The sequence below is a fragment of the Calypte anna genome, chromosome 3 (genome assembly GCF_003957555.1).
Source record: "Calypte anna isolate BGI_N300 chromosome 3, bCalAnn1_v1.p, whole genome shotgun sequence".
In the NCBI taxonomy this organism is placed as follows: Eukaryota; Metazoa; Chordata; class Aves; order Apodiformes; family Trochilidae; genus Calypte; species Calypte anna.
The window spans coordinates 77,504,089-77,524,057 of NC_044246.1; the positions used below are offsets into that span (position 1 = coordinate 77,504,089).

At 36.1% G+C, this 19,969-nt stretch overlaps 1 protein-coding gene across 1 annotated transcript in view; it reads right to left on the bottom strand.

The window, feature by feature from the left end:
- COL12A1 (collagen type XII alpha 1 chain) overlaps positions 1–19,969 on the bottom strand; it is a 99,610-nt gene that overhangs the window by 74,091 nt on the left and 5,550 nt on the right. The window contains exons 3-13 of the mRNA XM_030447087.1: positions 14,061–14,177; positions 13,252–13,395; positions 12,319–12,375; positions 11,446–11,709; positions 11,180–11,344; positions 10,568–10,741; positions 9,752–10,042; positions 8,931–9,533; positions 7,167–7,439; positions 4,583–4,855; positions 3,391–3,663 (exon numbers count right to left, since the gene is read on the bottom strand). Of these exons, the coding sequence (XP_030302947.1) occupies positions 3,391–3,663; positions 4,583–4,855; positions 7,167–7,439; positions 8,931–9,533; positions 9,752–10,042; positions 10,568–10,741; positions 11,180–11,344; positions 11,446–11,709; positions 12,319–12,375; positions 13,252–13,395; positions 14,061–14,177 (2,634 nt within the window). The remainder of the gene's footprint in view (positions 1–3,390; positions 3,664–4,582; positions 4,856–7,166; positions 7,440–8,930; positions 9,534–9,751; positions 10,043–10,567; positions 10,742–11,179; positions 11,345–11,445; positions 11,710–12,318; positions 12,376–13,251; positions 13,396–14,060; positions 14,178–19,969) is intronic.

Here is a 19,969-nt window from a genome sequence, read left to right on the forward strand (position 1 = left end):
AAATACTTAGGTGCTCAATACTTCAGTGCTCTTGGCAATGACAAACACACATTGCACTATTTTGTTCCTCAGACACTGTGGCTCACGGAAAAACTAACAGAAATACTAAACACATTTTCATGCTTCCTTTCACAGCTTTTTTGTCATTACTGTTGATAAGTTTATTTTGCCAAGAGTTAGGATCTGTCTCATTCCCAACATCAGTCAGACAAGTTATTTCAGCTAATAGTTAGTCAAGTATTCGCTTCACTGACATGTGTAACATTTCAGTTGAGTCCAACCATGTTTATTTTAGCTTTACTGGCAGCATGACTTCTTTCTTCAAGTAAACTTTTATAGTAATCTTTGAAGTCTGAATGTTAACTTTCAGTTCCAAAATTGCAGCCGTACACTTCTTAATTATCTGTTTTCCCTCAAAAGTTTTGCCTTTTTTTCCTTCAATGAAGTAAGCCAGTACCAAACAATAAAATAGTCTTATACGTACTTCAACAGCCATTCTGAGAACCTGTCATACCACTAGTCAGAGAGTCTTTTAAAATGTCTGTGGACCACATCCAAAGAATTTTCACCAAATCAAAGTATTTTTATTGCCTCATGAAACTGCATGTATACTGAAATACTCAGTGGATGTTTCATGAGGAAACATCATGATCTAGGCCCTCTGCTGCCAAGCAAACAGCACTTTTTATTCTATTCTTTACCTGTGATCACCCAGTAATGACTGATATCTGCATATGCCCTTACCAGCATTTTATTTAGCCAGAAAAATTTTAATAGACAGCTTTAATGCAAAGAGCAATGTTTTCTGGACTGCACCCTGATACGATTCACAAATCCAGCCGAATCTTCAAAGGGTATGCACTAGAATCATAAATTTATAGGTGTCAAAATGGTAAAGTAATTTTTAATTTGTTTTTTTCCCAGCTGAGTAACTGAATAAATAGTAATTCAGGTAAGTGTAAGGGTTCTCATGTATTCATACTAAACACAATACAAAATCTGTCAGAGTTATTGACGTAAGGTTTTAATTCAGTTGCTTTGACTAAAACCTCTTGTAGGAATGCTTCTGTGTCCTTTTAAGTGCAACATCCATTTTAAAATCCATCTGGTAACATATAAACCCATTGCTGAGCTATAGTCAACTGTTCTTTTAAACTATTTGACTCCTCTTATTAACAATTTATCACTGCAGAAAGTTCAAATCAGAATCAGAGCCCTACTGGAGAAAGGGAAGGGAGGACAAGACAGTCTTTGAAACTGAATTATGGCTTTCTGATGACTCTTTTTGATTATGCTGTGTTTCATTCTCTGCTCTCTTTAGTTAGAAAGTGTTCAATTGAAGCGCTAGTCAATGCCCTAAAAGACTTTTCTGTTACCCAAGTTTTATGATAGGGCAAAAAAATAAGCATATTTTTATCAACTTGAAACACACCTGATCTCTGCAGAGCTCCATGTTAACAAAGGTCTCTCACAGGTTTACTACAACACACTCAATGGAAGCTTTTCCACCAGATGGAAACAGTTAACTTGGTCAACATTTCACTAGAATTTGAGGCATCTCCATAAGGAAGTGGACAATTCAGCCTGTTTAGGAGAGACAGAGGCCTCTCAAGATTTGCAAGACTGAAGCACTTCTGTCTCCACTGAGAGCACAGAGAAGAAAAGCAGAGAAATCATCTCCTCTGTCCACTTGGGATCCAGTCTACTCTTGTTCTGAAAATGAAATTTCATTCTTGGATGTGCAGTGGCTCAGGTTCAATGGAAGGATAAAGGTGACTCTTGCCCAGCCTATGACATAGCCCTGTGAATCTGCTGGGATGTGGAGGATTCATACTCTCCCAGATTCAAACTCTGGATTCAAACCCTCACAAAGTGAGTGAAGCCTATACTTCTATGCTCTTTTTTTCCTCCAAAAACAGTGTTAGACCTAGTAGAGCACCATACAAAAAGGAGCAGCAGAACCACCTCCAACAGCAAAGATCACCTACGGCTTTCCTGGAGCTAATGAGCATAATTCAGCCACCTGCTCTCCTTTAGCTGGATCTCATCAGTGTTCTGAGCAGGAAACAGATTTTTTTCTCCTACAAAAGGAGCATTTTGGAGCTTGCATGGGTAAAGAAAGCAAAGGAGCTAGGGAACATCCAGCATGAATTGCAAGGTGCCTGACACACTGAGACAGAGTGCAGCTCTCAGAGATGGGAAGTGGGCTGAATCATTGTCTGAGACATAGGTAGCTGGACAGGCAGGGGATTGGTCCCTAGCTCTCAGTTGCTCCTATAGTCAATGGGCAGAGCTTTGAAAGAAAAAAGGGATGTCAGATGGACAACCTATCTTCTAGAAGTATCTGCCTTCTTTCATCAATCACAGAGGAATCCTAGAGTCCATGCTGCAAAATAATCCCATTCAGATAAATGGGATTTTAGTGGGATTAATTCAACCCACTAGTAGTGAATTGAAACTAATTTTTTTAAACAGTTTCCTATGCAAAACAGGTTTGTTTTCTAACCTCTGTGATAACAAAAAGTTATACTGATATAGAAACTGAGAGCCAAGCATATCCCTATTATAATTCAACTAGTTCCAATGGACAAGTTTTAATTTCACATAATTTTCAAGTTTTCAAGTGCTGTGACTACACAGCTGCAGTGCCAGACTTAGCAATACATACCTGGCCAGCACAAAGCACAGACATTTCCTTTCATGGCCTACGAGGCAGCTTTCCCTGTCCTCTGACAATTAACAGATGACCTTGTAAATGTTCACAGAGTGCAAGTCTGAGAAATTCTCCTCCCAAAGCCAGAGTGAGAGCAGCATCCCCTCCTTCTAAGAGTCTTTGGCTTCAGTTTACTGTTTTGCTAACATTCTGTGAATGCTCAGCTCCAGATTCTTACTCCTATTAGTTAAAAGCAAGTTATCATTCATTATTTCTACACCTAGACTAAATGTTTCTCCCTTAAGGCAAAAATGCTCCCTTAATGTCTTCCAGTCTAATAGAAACCCTGATATTTTTCAAATGGATGAGATATTCTAACCCCATTAATTAAACCTTTTACATTAAGAACAATCTCCCACTAAAATTGCTCAGAAGTTGAAAGTAATATGACGAAGTATTTCACTGAGGATGGTATGGAAGTACAGTCAGTTTTGGTTGGTACTTCTGGCAGTATCCTTTTCAAGAGACCCAGAGTCCCCTCTCCAACCAGTGATTTGACCCCAGTGTTTTCTCTAATGGACAGAAGCTTTGAGAAATCCCTGTAAAGCAGAAAAATCTCTTTACACCTATTTTCATTCAAGTATTGACTTCTACAGAAAACTCAGGAAGACAGTGCACTTTAAGACACCTTAATCAGTAAAAAAATAAATGACTGTACAGAAACAATAAATAATTACCTTCAAGTGTTTCTCCCTCTCCAGAAAGGGCCTCTCCTGCTCCAGAGGCATACAAGGCAGACACAGTCAAGGCATATCTAGTGGCCTGGTCTAAGCCTTTCAGCACTTTAGAGGTGGTGTCACCTTTCACAGTCACTTCCTTGGTTTCACCTCCTGTGACTGGAGTGTATGTTATAAAGTAGTGCTGCACTTTGCCAGGAGCAGCACTCCAAGACAGCTTCATTGTTGATGTTGTGGCATCAGAAACTCTCAGATTTCTTGGTTGTCCTCGGACTGCACATGCCAAAAAATATTGAAAACAACCTGAAGCAAGCTTAATTTCTTGTTTTATTTTTTAGGTTACTACAACATAGGAATTAATGCTGAAAAAATAATTCCTGAATAACCTGCACTAACAATGCTGCAGTATAACTTGACTGTACTCAGGATTATACAATTCCATCTCCACCCTTCTTAGGCAAAAATGACCAATAGTCTTTTTGTTTCTATTGGTTTCTATTAAAACAGTCTCAGTCATGGAACACTAATACATACTAGCAGCTGAATATATCCTCAACTTCAACATGCCAAGATCCATGTTGTAGTCACTGCAGAATCAAGTCAAAGATCACCATGAAATGTGAGATTAACACATTATGGTTTCCTACAGAGTTCTTTTTTATAATAGTTTTTCTGGTTTCTAGTATTTAAAATTTCAGAGAAATTTCACCAGTGATCGATACAATTGTGCTGTCTCTGTAATCTTCGGATTTTATTTAATAAAGTATGATATCTCTTAAAGGATCATACTTTTTAATACAAGTTAAGGTTATAGTGATAACTTCAGTAAACGTAAATGTTTCCTTGCTAGGCATTCAGAGAAAAAGTGCAGGCAGGGTCTGAATTTGCTGAAAAGAAATATAATTTATATCACTGACAATATTAAAGACCATAAGGACAATTAAACATAGAGGTAGATTCTTCACCAACACTTGCAAGATTAAGTGTTGCAGGTTTAAAATTAAATATTACAATTTTGATAAATGATATTGTCTTAAATTACTTCTCAACTAGGCGTGAGTAGTTTTATAATTCCTTGTTCATCTGGGATAATACATATGGCCAGTATAGGTCATTCTCTTTTCAGTATGAACATGCCAGCATGCAGGGAGTTTGTCTCAAACTTACTACATTCACAGCATTTTTCACATACCTTCATCAGTTTTTGCATATCCATTCAGTGAATTCCCAGGCCCAGACTGATACTCAGGAATAACAGACACTTCATATCTTGTATCTTGGATCAAGTTTTGCAGCATGGTTGATCTTTCATTTGCTGAGACAGTCACTTGTCTCCTTTCTCCTCCATCAAGTTGTCTATACACAAGCCTGTACCGCAGAACATTTCCTGGAGCTGGAGTCCAGCCAACTACAAAGCTATCAGTAGTTTCATCTGTTATCCTTAAGTTTCGAGGAGCACCTTTAACTAAAAAAAATAAATAAATACATATATATCTGTGCACATATATACATACACAAATATAATTTGTAAATATTTCCTTTTAAGTAGGTAGTATCTCAAGTGAAACCATTCCAAACACTCTGTTAGCTCATCCAGTTTACCAAAATAACATCTTATACTGCCCACCTGTTTTTTTTAAGGTTCATAAACCTTTAGTCCCAAAAGTTGTCCCAAAAATTATGTTAATCTGTTTCTGAAACAGCCTGATTGTGTTTAGTGGTAACAGCAGAACTGAACTTCATAGAAGGCAGTTAGACATAATGGGCAATCTCTTAACACAACAAATCACACAGGTTTCTTTCTGTGGTCATTTGCTTCTGCACCACTACAGAGAGTTGTCAGATACATCTGACTACACACAGGTAGCTCTCCAGTTTTAAAGAAATGATCAAGATAAATGCAACAGGAAAAAAAATGGAAAGAAAAAAAAAACAAAACATCAGCAGAATAACTCTATTTCTTCAAGTTTCATTTTCACAACAAAAAAAATTATTCATTGAAATACAAGTTGCAACTAATGTTTAAAGAATGCTTCTGAATTAAGTCTCAAACTCAAAGGCAAGAAATAGCTTGTTATCCCAGAAATCAAGGAAAAACTGTGGTGAGTCATTTAACCTACCCTTCTCCATGACAAAAGATATAGCAGTTCAGGTCATTTCACATAAACTCATTGGGCACATCAAAGAATGACCTGACTCTTCCCTTACATTAAAATTTACAGTCCATTTACATTAAAACTTACTGTACTCCAAGTTGCCTGGCAGTATGCAGCAATGACATTTAGGCAGAAAAAAATTTTTTAGCTTTTCTTGTTTAGTATATTATCCAGTATATTTCAACTGGAATATTATATGCCAAAAGCACTGCTCATCAGTGTTAAAGTAAAAACCTATTAAGAGTGGAGCACTTAGTAATCCTAGTTTTAAACTTACTTGTTTTCAACTAATCAGAAACACAATAATCAATTTCAAATTCTTTAAAAGCCTGAAACCAAAGTCAGTTGCCAAGAATTCTGTCTGGCCCAAGCTGTTAGCTAGATCTGCATGGAGAGTTGCTGATATTTACATGATTGCAGAAGAACTCTGTCTTCTCAGGCATGTTGGGATTTCATCAGATCAAGATGCTGACAATTATTTATGGCAGTATCAATTACAACATGGGAATACCAATTATTTTTATTAAAGCTATTCCTTCTCCTGACCCTTATGCTCACAAACTACATATTCTACCAGCCACAGTTTGTCTGTTTTTCTAAGGGAAAGTTATGTGTGGCCAAAACATTCTGACTGGTACAGTCATGGAAACATGCACACCAGCAGAGAAATTTGTATCTTCCAAACCCAACATCCAAACTAAGCTATTTTACAAATGTGTGTTTGTATCAGTCCTGAGAGGAAAGAGCAATTAACAGATTTCCACGGTGCTACTTTTGCTCCCTTGGAACCGTTTACATCAGCAAAGGTCACAAATGAGAGCATGGAATAATGAAAAAGAGTAGATCAATATTTTTAAAAGTACGATTTAGACCAGACTCAGTATGCAACTACTGGGGTAGAAACTCAGATTTACTGTCCCCCTTTCCTTTAAATCACTGGAAATGTATCATGGAAACTCTATCAAGAAAAAGTACAGATACAATTTGTATCCATTGATCATGTAAACTCACACTGACATCAGTGGAAGTTTTGAATCACTAAGTATTGGATGAGACCCATGAAGTTCTGATTAGAAACAGGCAAACAAAATATCAGCTCTCTTTAAGCCATGGTATCTAAAAAAGGATTTCTATTAATGTTAGTGTAGCTGCAGCACATTACATATGTACACGGTTGACTTTAAATGTATTAAAGTTAATATGCATTCCAGCATCAGAGTTATAATTACTAAACAGAACAGAATAGTTCAGTTGGAAGGGACCTACAACAAACACCTACTCCAGCTTAAGTGCACATAAAGCTTAATACATGCCAATGAATTTATTATTGACAACACACCACATCACTTGAAAATAGGCTACTACAGATAAACACTGTAACTTTCCATCTAACTTTCAGATAAAATAAAATCCAATCTTAACAATTTACTGTTGATTTATTATTGTAATTTTATATCTTTCCTAAATGGATTAAGAGACAATAATGCTTATTCTCATTCTGCATACCAGTGCATCTTCTCAGCCTTAGCTGGCTGTTCCACATACACCCTTTCTCTCAATTAACCAAATTCTTATTTGAACACATGACCCTTTTGTGCCTGAGAATTATGGGAAGCCTACCTTCTAAGGTGGTTTCCTCTCCATCCAAGGAAGGACCATCACCATCTTCATATTCAGAAATCACACTGACTGCATAAGTAGTTTCAGGGAGCAAGTTGGTGAGAACTGAGCTGGTACTTGAAGCTGGTACTGAAACAATGAATTCCTCTCCACCAACTGCTACTTTATATTTAATGAGATAGGACAAAACCTCAGATCCAGCTGGAGTCCAGCTCACTTTAAAACTGTCAGATGTTACATCAGAAAAGACCATATTCTTTGCAGGGACATAAGCTGTATGGAAATAAAAATGTGCAGATGAGGTATACTTGCTAGAACACAAGGTTTTTCTCATGTTTTTAATATAAAATCTCTAAAATAAATTTTAAATGTCCCTCAATAACTTGATTTATTCTAATTTAGCAGATATTTTGTTGTTCATACATAGTTTTTGCCTTCTGTACTTGCTTATAGCTATCAAATTTCATGAAGATCATATCTAGGTTGTCTCAGATCATATGACAATAAATAGAAGCACCAACTCAGTGATTTTAGATCAAATGAGAATAGTCCACCTAAAAATATGCACTTATAAAAACTGAAGTTAGAATCTGTTAATGGAGTAGTTGGGTTCCCTCTTTCATATTTCCCATGAACAGCAATAGCATTATGCCCTCAATGTGAACTAAGAATTTTTGGTTTTTTTCAGGTCTAGATTAGAAATAGGACACAATAATTCCCAGTATTTTTTCAGGAATGGATTCAAAGGGGAAACAAAGATCTTGACATGAGGCACAAACACAAACCTGACATCCTGGGCTTGTTTTTGTTGGCCTAGTCAGCCTAACAGTGGGGATGTTAAGACTGCTTGAGCCTTCTAAAAAAAAGGCTGCTTTGCTGGTTTGTTCCTCAAAGCTATCCTGAAACAAAAGGCTTATTTTTAAAGAGAGTGGAGTTTTCAATACTGGGGACTATTCAATGTTAGTGTTGAACTAAGCATAGACTGGGACATGGTGGGTGCAACTAAGCATAAGTAACGTTAGCTGACCAGAAGTTTGTCATAGAGAAATCTTTTAAATATTACACATTATCCAAGCTCACCAAATCTGGATGCATGTGAAGAATTTCACATGCTACTACATTTCAATCATTACAGTTAGATAGAGACTAAAATTACCTCGCATCTACTGTCTCAAACTGTATTATCTAAGCCCATTTAAGAGGGTCATTCATCTTACCCTAATTGATCAAATCACCCACTGGTGGGGTCAGTGTTGTCCCCTTTCCTTTGAATGCTAAAAGACTAGCTTATAGTAGCTACCTTATTTTGGACAGCTAAGGAACGGCCCAAGTAATAACTGGTTTGCTCATGACATTGAGTGTAAAAGCAGAGCACATCAATTAAGGTCATTCCAGCTAGACACAAAATTTAATCACTTTCTAGATAACTAGAAGGGGAGGGGGAAAATATTTCTCCAGTAATTTTTTCATCTCCATTTCTTCATTAATTTCTCCTGATGCTTTTAATGTTTTTTAAAATGAGAACAAAATCCTCAGTTATTAAAATTATTGTTTGCATATGCCCAGTTTCATCAATATAAATTCTTTACTCTAGGCAATACTGCTCTGGGAGCGGGGTTGGACTCAATAATTTTTCAAGGTGCCTTCCATTTCCCCTTACAGTCTGTGATTCTGTAATTTAAGTAACTACAAGCACAAAAAACATTGTTGAGAACTTTTTTCATTGCATTCTCTACATTTCTCTAAATAATAGTGGTTACTTACATTTTTTCCTTATAGCAGCCAGTTCCTGCTCAATACGTAGGCAAACAGACTGTGTAAGTTCAAATGATATTCTTTGAAAAGCATCAAAATCCTCCACTGTGTAAACGTGGGTTTCAGCAGGAGGTGACGCAATGGCTTCCAGCTCTGTACGCACTGCATCCTTCACACCCACTGCAAATATTTCTACATCTGCATCCCTCAGCTTTATTGCAGGTTCTTTAAAAGCATCTGATGATTTTCCATCAGTAATAAGAATCATGACTCTCGGCACGTTTGGTCTTGATCCTTTGCCGGTAACAAATACTTTCTCCCTCACATATGTCATCGCTTTGCCTGTGTTTGTAGATCCACCTCTGTAGGGGAAGGTGTTAATAGCCTGAATTATGTCTTCCACTCTGTTGTATCTGTTCAAAGAAAACTCCATATGGGGATCTCTGCTGTACTGGACAAGACTTATCTGTACTTTTCGAGGCGATATCTCAAAGCTTTTAACTAACACTTCCAAAAAGGCTCTTACTTTAACAAAATTGGCGATACCAATGCTGTAGGAACCATCCACTAAAAACACAACATCAGCTTTAACATCCACACCACGTGAGCATTCTGTAAAGAAAAGAGAATCACCACTATTATCAGATATTCAATAGCTGCTGCTTTACAATTACATCTACAGTTCATGTATCATACCTGGTTGCTTATCATGGAAATAAACCATCCTAAGTAAAGCTGTTTCTCATCAATAACAAACGTATGATATTGCATCAGAAGTTTAAACAACAAAAAGCCACTGAGTGAAAACAACATAGTAGCTCCTAACTCACCCACTTGAACTTTGACTTGCTGTGTTTTTTCCATTATGGTTACTGGCTCACTGGGGGTCAGTCCTTTCATTGCATAAACATTTATTTGATACTCAGTGTCTGGAGAGAGATCTTTAACATTCAGAGCAGTAGTCTGAGGACCCACACTCAGTACGTGTTGTTTTCCACCAGCTATCATTGGAATGAACTGCAGCCGATAGCCCGTTATCTGGCTTGGAGATGGATCCCAGGTGATCCTAATAGATTTTGAGGAGATCTGAGTGGCCACCAGATTTGAAGGAGGCTCTACCACTGCAAGAAATCAAAAGCCAACCCAAAATGTTAATTAAAAGTATAAATATATTTTCTATCTCATTTCAATTCTGGAAATAAAATAAGTCCTCTTTGTTTAATCTTTACTAATTATATTTTTTTATAAATTTTTAGCATAAATAAACACAAGTGAAGTACAGGGTGATCCTTCTTCCTGGTTCTTAACCTATTACACATTCTGCCCATTCACAAAGCAGTTTTTCTCCCTTTAGTAATTTTTTCCATACAAGGAATGCCTGTGTTCAAATTGACTGTATGAGACTGATAACTGCACATCATTGTGTGCCCTTGAAACTACGGAATAATGGAGATATTCCAAATCAACTGCGTCACATGTTCTGCTCTCCTGCATTTAAATTCACAAAGCAGAGACTTGTTTTCCACAGTTGCTAAATGAGGCAATGGATCAAACTCCAGAAATAAAGCACAGGAAGTTGGGATAGCCCCTTACTACATGTCAGAATAAACTTAAGGCAATAAATATATTTACATAAAATATCTCACCTTCTTCTCCACTAATCAGTTCACCCAGTTGTTCATCAACACCAGAGCACACTTGCAAGATAATTTCATTCTGTATATCTACAATTCCATCAAAATTAGCCACATTGAACACATGCTTCAGTGAAGGCTGAGATGCAATTAGCTTGAGTTCCTTTGCATCTGCTGCTTTGATTCCTAGAAGTTGCAAGAGACAGGACTATGTTAAGTTGCTCTAAAACACATACATCTGTGAACATATTCCTACAGGACCAGAACATCCTGGGGTAAAGCTGAGTTTAATTCACTACTGTATCCTGTTATTAAGAATCAAACTACAAAATAATGATGAATGCAATAATGTGACATACTCTATTTTCAACCTGAGAAAATGATGTGTTATCTTCAATGAGGCCAATGTTTAAACTGTGCTTATCAGTCATCTTAATATCCTTGTAGATTCTACAGAATTATTAACAAGTTGACAGCACTGGTATGTTTCACTCTGGAGGGTGCAAATGACCCATTTCAAAGCATACATATAGAAGGAGTGGCATAGCAAAATTCTTGAGACAAGGTATTTGTAAAACATATCACAGGAATGTTAATCTCAATCATTAGAAAAACTCAACATACCCAAAGAAAAAACTTCAACTCCTATGTTACGAAGCTCTCTTGCAGGAATTTCAACATCATCTTGAGCTTTTCCATCCGTAATGACAATTGCTACTTTGGGAAAACCTTTTCTTGCTCCAGCAGACTCAGTGAAGGTGTTTTGAACCAGGTAATCAATAGCCTCACCTAAAAACAACACCATGTTTCGTTTTATCAGGCTTGAATGAACTAGGATTTAAAGTTATAAAATAAAGTGATGAATAAATATGTATGTGGGAAATCTGTACCTGTCATTGTGTTGCCACCTTTGTAAGGTATCCTTTTAATTGCATCAATAAGATCACTTCTTCTGAAATACTGATTTAAATTGAACTCTGTTCTTGTATCTGAGCTGTACTGAACAACTCCAACTCTTGTCTTTTCTTCCCCAATGTCAAAAGCTGATACAAGGGCAACCATGAAGTCCAGAATATATCTGAAGTTACTTCTCCCTACACTCCATGAACCATCTACTAGGAAAACTAAATCCGTCATTGCACTTATGGAGCATCCTAGAACACACACACACAAAACAAAAAAACAAACAAACAAAAAAAAATCTGTTAGCAGATGAGCAATTGTATTCTTACAAATCAGTGAGAAATGTCTGACACAAACTTAGTAGGTAAAAGCCAAAACAAAACTTATTTAACAGACTGATGCTCTTATATTGGAGCATCCTACATTTGGAAGCATTATTCACATAAGTGAACACCCATATGAGGCTTCTTGCTGACATTACCAAAAGGGACCTGTTGCCTAGGTACTCAGTTTTGAGATGCCTCACATTGTTCCAAAAGAACTGTTATGCCATGGCAGATAAAAACTCTTATACAAAACTTCTTGCAATAGTTTGATGTCATAGGAACCTTTCATTTTGCTACCACTTCTACTTGCATGAAATTCCTCATTTCAGTACCAGCTTTGCACCTTATTTTTTCAATGCAGCTATAAATTCTTTCCATCCTAGTCCCTTCCCATGTTTTCTGAACTCTGGACAATTTTATGAGTTAATTTCATTGCTAAGTAACACAGGAACATAGTTTAATTTTATGGGACCCTAGAGCTAAATCTCCCTTCTCTCTGAAATGTTGGTTAAGTTGAAAGACAAAACACCTTACTTTGTAATTGAGCCTCAACCTTCTTTTCCTCTGGTATCCCTGGACCACCAGTCTGAACTGCACAAAGCATAACATAAAGAGAATTAATGGGGGAATTCAGGTCAAATATGTAAACATCAAAGAAAAACACATAGGGAATTAGAGACTTAAATATGAGAAGCTTCAGAACATGAAAATATAAATGCAAGTTATGAATACATCAGCTGTATTTATAGATTTGAAAACATAACATTCAGGGCAACACAAAATACAGAAAATGCAAATAATTAAGAATTCTTTATATTTAAACATTTTGTATGGTAATTTCCTGAAATTAACTGCAACATCACTGGATGAAGTATCACTATTTTACCCACCCTAACATGTAGGGAAACTCAACATAAGTAATTTTCCCATGGTTAGTTGGGAAGCATGAAACATACAAGAAAATGCATCACAGAAGATAGTCTGCTCTGCTTAACCTTTGTATTTAATTAAATATATTTTATGCCTATAAAAACTTATATTTTATTATGCATAGAGAGATATCATGTCACATCCTATTGCTTGATGAAGGCAGTGAGCTTTTTACACACACACAAAAAGCCAGACAGATTCATTTGTTACTGAGGTTAAAGAGAGTCTTCCCCTTGACCTCAGCAGATGCAATTTATAAGAAGCAGGTTTGGTTCAAAAGAACCAGTGGTTTCCTGCAAAGAATTTTGTAAGAGTTATCAGACAAAATATATTCATGTTGGTCTCCTCTTACCTCTTCTAAATCATCTCTGCTTCTACTAGGAATTATGCTTAATGGGAAAAAGCTGTTCAGGCAGCTACATCTAATCAGAGTTTAGGCATGTGGTAATTTTGTTGAGGAACTGGAACAAAGCCAGGTTTTGTAAATGACCACTCAGTTATCTTAAGTGTTTTTCTAATTGTATTAAAGGTACTTACTTGTCAGTTGGCCAAAAACAGGTAGACTCTCCTCTCTTTCATTATATGAAGCTATTGATACAACATACTCTATATCAGGTACAAGATCTGATAAGACAGTTTGGGTAGTGCTAGGTGAAAGAGTAAATTCTTTAGTAGGCCCATCTGCAATAAATATATAAAAGAGTACATGCAGCCTTTAAATCCGATAATATCAATTACAAGTTATAATAATAGTAGTATAATATAGTTTATACACCATAGAAAAAATAAACAAAGAACAATTTATCTAAAAGTCAGTGATAATTTTAGAAAAATTTATGCTTTCTTTTTTCCTGCAGTATTAATTGTTAATATGAAATTAATAAATAAAATATTAATTTTGAAACATGAAATATAAGGTCCAAGATAAACCATTTTCAATAAGGAACAGAATTTCTGAATTGTTTAATAAGTTTCAGGAAATCAGAAACTTAAAATGCTCATAGAAAACTTTCCATCATCTAACAAATCGTGGTCCAGTTCTGATTCAATATCACTTTTAAACTGATTATTTCTCAAAGTAATATAGAATAATGGGTATCTTACAAAGCTGTTGTCAGGTAAGTATTTGACATCACTGCATTGTTAACTGACATGATATTTTTTCCTGGGGGAAGTACTTGAACAAAATACAATACAATTCCCTAACTTTAAGGTTAGGGAACAAAAGAGGAGTAGAGTGATGACTTCACTTTCAGGAAGATGTTAACAGCTACCCTCATACCTAAGTTATATATAAGTGAAATTTGAAAAAAAAAGAATGGCATAACAAACTTTTCAGAACTCACCATTTGTTGGGACCACAGTTATCCTGTAACCCACTATCTCATCTGGAGGCCTTTTCCATGACATTTGAACATTATGTTCATCTATAATTGTAAAATTCAAGTCTGACGGTGGGTTAACTGCAAAAGATGTATACCAGGTAGATGTTTAAAAGTCTGAACAAGTTTTGGCAAATGAATAAATAAAATAATGCTGAGCAAAGCTTACTAAAATTGTCTTTGCATAAATTTGTTTCCAACAAATATAAAGATATGTTGTTGGAAAAGGAGTAAAATAAAAGCTGACAAAATATGACAAAACATCAAAGAGGGTACGCATTACAGAGGACAGCACAGAACATGTTTCTTGAGTTGCCAAGACATTCAAGAATGGCCAGCAAAATCAAGCACAATAGAAAACACATTTGGATACATGTACAATGAGTTCACAGATAATCACCACATATGCAAACATTTCACATAACAATTAAAGGAAATTTTTTTACATGCTGGGTGCAATCCGTACAAGCATGCCAAATCACAACCTGCTCACAATATCATGAGATCATTTAGGACATTGAGAACACAGTACTCTTCTTAATTAGACATCAATGAATTTATTAGCTTTTTAATATAATCTCTGCATAGTTGTATTTCTTATCAATTTCACTGAATCTAGGAACTTGGCAGAGAAAAAAATATTTTAAATAATACAGGAAAAGACTGGGCATTTACTGTTCAATAAAACAATTTCTGTTAGGGTCTGGATTTGAATATACATGTAAAATGTATATCAGTAATAATGGTATTCTGATGTATCACTTTATTTCAAAATATGGAGAGCTCCACCCCCTTGTTCCTAGAAGCCACTGAAGTCACATACTTTGCATATGGCTGATAAGGACTCAGAAACTAAGGGGGTGATAAATGGGGTTAGTAATGGCTGCAATTTGCTGAAATATTTGAGCTGATGCGAAAATTCACAAAAATAAGGTTCTACCTGTTTACACCAGATTGCTGTACAATTTCTAAGGTGTAAACTATTGCTTTCATGTTCCCTTTGCAGCAGGTGTACCCATACTCGTAGTGGCATTTTAACGTAAAATGCCAGTATGGTTCCAAACAACACAATGGTTAATTATGAAAAGACAACATCAAAATATATTTACGGACATTTATTTTACAGAATGTATAGAAAACAGCAAAGAGGGCACCAGTAATCTGAACAAATGGCTGCAAATAAAACTTGTAGGAGCTGATGATAGAAGTAACTGAACAGTGTAGAAAGAAATAAGTTTACATACGCTATTTTGGGCATCATGCATATGTAAATGAAATGTTGATTATTATTTTTTAGATTCCCAAGATGGACAAAAGCCTCCATGTACAAAGTTCATTACACAAAGACGTTTCATAAATATTTTATAATGATATTCTCCTTGTAAAATTGTCATGCTTATTCATGCAATATTTTACTGACTCACTGTCAGTGCATGGTAGGTGTATTATATATTATTGTTTAAATAGTTCTACAAAGTAAGATTAGATTCAGCCATACTTTCCTTAACTACTATGAGACTGTTTTGCAGGCATTTTTAATAAACAGATCTTCTCTGTTTCATAGAAGATTTCAATCACATGTCAGATTTTTTTTTGTTTTGAACTTAATCTAAAGAGCAGTTAAAAAAATCCGTGCTGGAATGTATACTGATGAAAGTACATTATCCAATTGCAATAAGTAATACTGAGGTCAAAAAAAAAACCCCAAAAATGGCAACCAATTATATAATTGCATAGGCATTTTTTTTCCCCTTTAATTTACTGTCATTTCCAACTATAGGATAATATGGCTTTGTAATACTGATACAATAGATACACTAGTACTGAAGTAAATGTTATTTTTCCTATTGTCCATACACAGGCAGTGAGATTAGACCATTAACCTGCATGCACAGTTTATTCATCATTCAGTTTATGACTATCACAATGCTAGAGATGGCAAGGTAGTTATTTAGTATCAAAATCATGCAACACGTGTTAATAGTAAAGTACACTTAGGTGATAAGGATATCATTATAAAATATTGTTTCAGTAGCAATGGCTCAGGACAAATTTAATGCAAAGGCAGAGACAACTGACCTGAGCATGCTTTTAAAAAAAAATTCAGTACATGGAAAAAATAGCACCACCAACCTTGCAAGTAAATTGGCATGTTGCAGCAGAGACTTTAGGCTTTAACTGCTGAAGGACAGCAGCAGCCCAACTTGTTGATATCCAAATGACCGGATTCCAGATAAACTGAAAAAACTGACTGTGAGGATAAGTCTTTAACATTTGAAAGGACTTTAATGCACTTTATTAAAATTCTGATGTGGAACTTGGCAGGCACATCGGGACATAAGTGATGTATCCGTTCATCCAGGTTTTCACAGCCTTTTAGAATAACAGCATTGCAGGGCACCTCCGAAAGTCCCTTTATTCATCTCATGGCCAATGCATGATCAGCCACCCCATATCATTCCTGACATGTTAGCTCAGATCACTCTTAAAGACCTCCTCTGTTGGCAAGACTGGCAGCTTCCCACAGAAATAATTCCAGTGCCTCACTCACTTTAACCTTGTGAAGTTATTTCCAGCACCTAACCCAGTCTTCATTGCTTCTTTTTAAATTCATTCATTCTCAACCTGTGACTGAATTATGAGGCTCAAGCACTGAATCCTTCTCCAGCTGAAATAAAAAGGGAACCTAAAAAAGCCAGTTGGGATCCAATGTCATCAAAATCTCTTCCAGATGGCCTGAGAGCTTTTGATACAGAAACCTCAAACAGAACCTCCAAACATCCACAGAGCTGCACATGGGTCAGATTTCACCTGTGTGAAACCAGCTGCAGAGTGAAGACCAAACCATGCTCATGTGACTGAGACCAATAAGCCATTCTGAAGTGTAGCAGAATGTTTAGGTGATAAAAACCCTCATTGCTATGATCAAACAGGGCAACTGTTACTCCACCTTATTAAAATTCGTCATCCGGAAAGGAATTCACCCATGAAAAAACAATACATCTGCAATGTGGAATCAGACAGGATTCCTAGGAATAAAATGTCCCTGATTGTGGTGGGAGTTTGTCCCATTACAAGGACAAACCTTAAAACTACTCTAAAAAGGCTTTCATGTTAGCACAGCCTTACTCAAGTCTTGATGCCAGGCTACTTGTGGAAGTGATGCTGCACATGTGCTTATGGTGTAACAACAAGCACTGATCAGTCTCACCCTGTGTCTATCAGATTCCATCCCAAACCTATTGCTGACTTGATCATGATCATAACATGTGATGTCATTATAGTACTGCCTTTATACAGTCACTCCATGGCTGATGGACAGAAATGTATGGATCTCCTACGAGCTTCCAGCACAGTAAAAAAGTAACTTGCTGCACAACAATAATATTTACAGTACTACTTTCTACCACTCTTAGAATGATGAAATGATAACTTCCTCAATCTGATATCTTATGCACCACAAAAAAAGAAAAAAAATCAGACATAACGTACTTAATTCATTGTCACTCCTTGTGTTATTTAGACATATTATAACAGTGTACTTTCTGAAACAAAAAAATAGACCAAAACATCTTTTCCATGCTATGTACATCTTATATTAGCTTGTATTACTTAAAATGTAATACAAATCTAATACACAAAAGTCTACAGCTTTTCAAAGATAACAAGACAGAAATAAATATAATTAGAAGATCAAGCAATGTAAATCTAGAACCAGACTTAAAAGAGATGTAACTTGGAAGTGCTGCCATCCTATGTGAAACCAAATCTGTAATTCCATTACTGGAAAAAACTCTCTATAATTACCATGTGATATAACCTTATCTCATATAAAAAAACATGCAGGCTATGGAAGTGGAAGAATAAGCCCAACCTTTCTCTTGCTGAGGCTGGAAGGAGTCAAAACTCCTCATTTACTATGTTCTTCATATATGGCATAGATTTGACACAATTAAATAGATCACAGCCCCAGTCAAGTCAGTGTTACCAATGTGACTGAGAGAAAGAATGAGCTACAGCCTAGTGATGAAGCAAAGAGCAGCTTCTCAGCCTTGTTAGGTGTTCATTGCCAATCACAACACAGAAATGTTTCCACCTGTATGTTTGCATTTTTTTATTATACAAATTTATATGAAATGTCTTCAAAATACTATATAGCTCATAAGTGTATTGTGGGGAAAAATCATTTAAATATATGTACCTATGTATATATATATATACCTATGTGTATATATATATATGTGTAACTAAATAAAATTGCATGTATATATACACACTCCATACACAAATATTTACCAAATTTTACATGTGTTTGTGCATATATACGTATGTGCATTTGTGTGTATATACATACACACATGCACGCTTTGTTTCTAATTATCAGCAGGAAAAGCAGGGAGGAATAGTCACCTTCATGTATACACAGACTTCATCTTCACATGTCAGTCTACATGGTTTATTCTTTAGGAACTTAGAAATTAACACTTAGTTACTAAATAAAATAGAAATCAGATGTCAAAAGGTAATAATAGTCCCACCAACTAGTTCCAAAGCTGAATAGGTAGTTAACTTCAAAAGTTTCAAATCACCTCTAAACCATTCAGTCAATTAAAAATAACATCCTCAACACAAGCTTTACTAAATGAGAAACCTTCCAATCCTCTATAACTGCCATCCTGCAAATATTTCTCACTTACTGTATTATATGTCCCAGAGACAGACTTTTCACCTGACAAACTTTTTTCTGCGCTACACAAAGGTCCCATGCTTGGCTCAGTGATTCTCTCCTTCCCTCCAGCCTACAAAACCAGATTTTTTAGGTTTAGGTTCCTGAAACACTGAAAAATCAGCATCTTCAGATGAGCCGTGAGGTCACACAGAACCAATGATTTCCTCATTCCTTTCCTGGGCCTTTGAAAATCCCTCTGTATTAGGAAATGTAACATACTACACAAGCCATGACATCAACACAGCGTTATCTTGAGATTGTAACTAACAGGTTGTTTGCATAATTATACTTGGTTTAGCTATGACTAAAATAATGAAAAAAAATCTTATCTTATCCAGACATATATTTCCCCCCAATTCTTTGTGATCACAAACAGAAAGAACACCATGGTAGAAAGAAATATTGACACAAGGACCCACAGAGAGTGCACTGGAGTATTGCAGCAGTGGACTAAAAAGGCAAGAAACAACTTAAATAGTACATAAAATACAGCATAATGAACAAGAAGTTTAAGGTGATAGAGAGGTCAGAAGGACTGCAAATCAAAACAAGAAAAATTTGACTGTTAAAAAAGAAAAAATGCTGACCATGAAAACAGATTTTCTTCCTTGTCCAGGGTAAAGAAGCAACTTCTCCATTGCCATGAATGCATTTGGACTATATCTTGGTTTTACCCCCTCTGTTGCAACAATGACCATACAGCTAGAACCCCCTGTGTTTGTGTATCTCTGTAGAAAAGCTCTAACACCATTACTGCAGCACACTGCCCTGCCAATAGCAACCAAACACAGCTCACATAAAGGACTTGCAGAGCAGCTGTGATGCTGATAAACAACCAGATTCATAGGAATCTATGAACAGTGGTGTCAGATAAACACCAGATCTACTCCCAGGGGAGACTGAAAAATGAAAGCTGATGGAAAGCAGAAAAACAGAACTAAGCTTTTCCTTTCCTCTGCTTTCACAGCATCTTCCCACCCCATATCAACAATCCTGCCCAACATCGAATAGACCTGTCCCTTATCCTCCTCTCACTTTTTCATCCCACCAAGTGTCTATGCATGCCTCAAGGAAAGAAAATTCAAGCTACATCTCTTGTGAACACCTCAGGTAGAGCTAAAGGAAGCAAAAAAAGAAAAGAAAA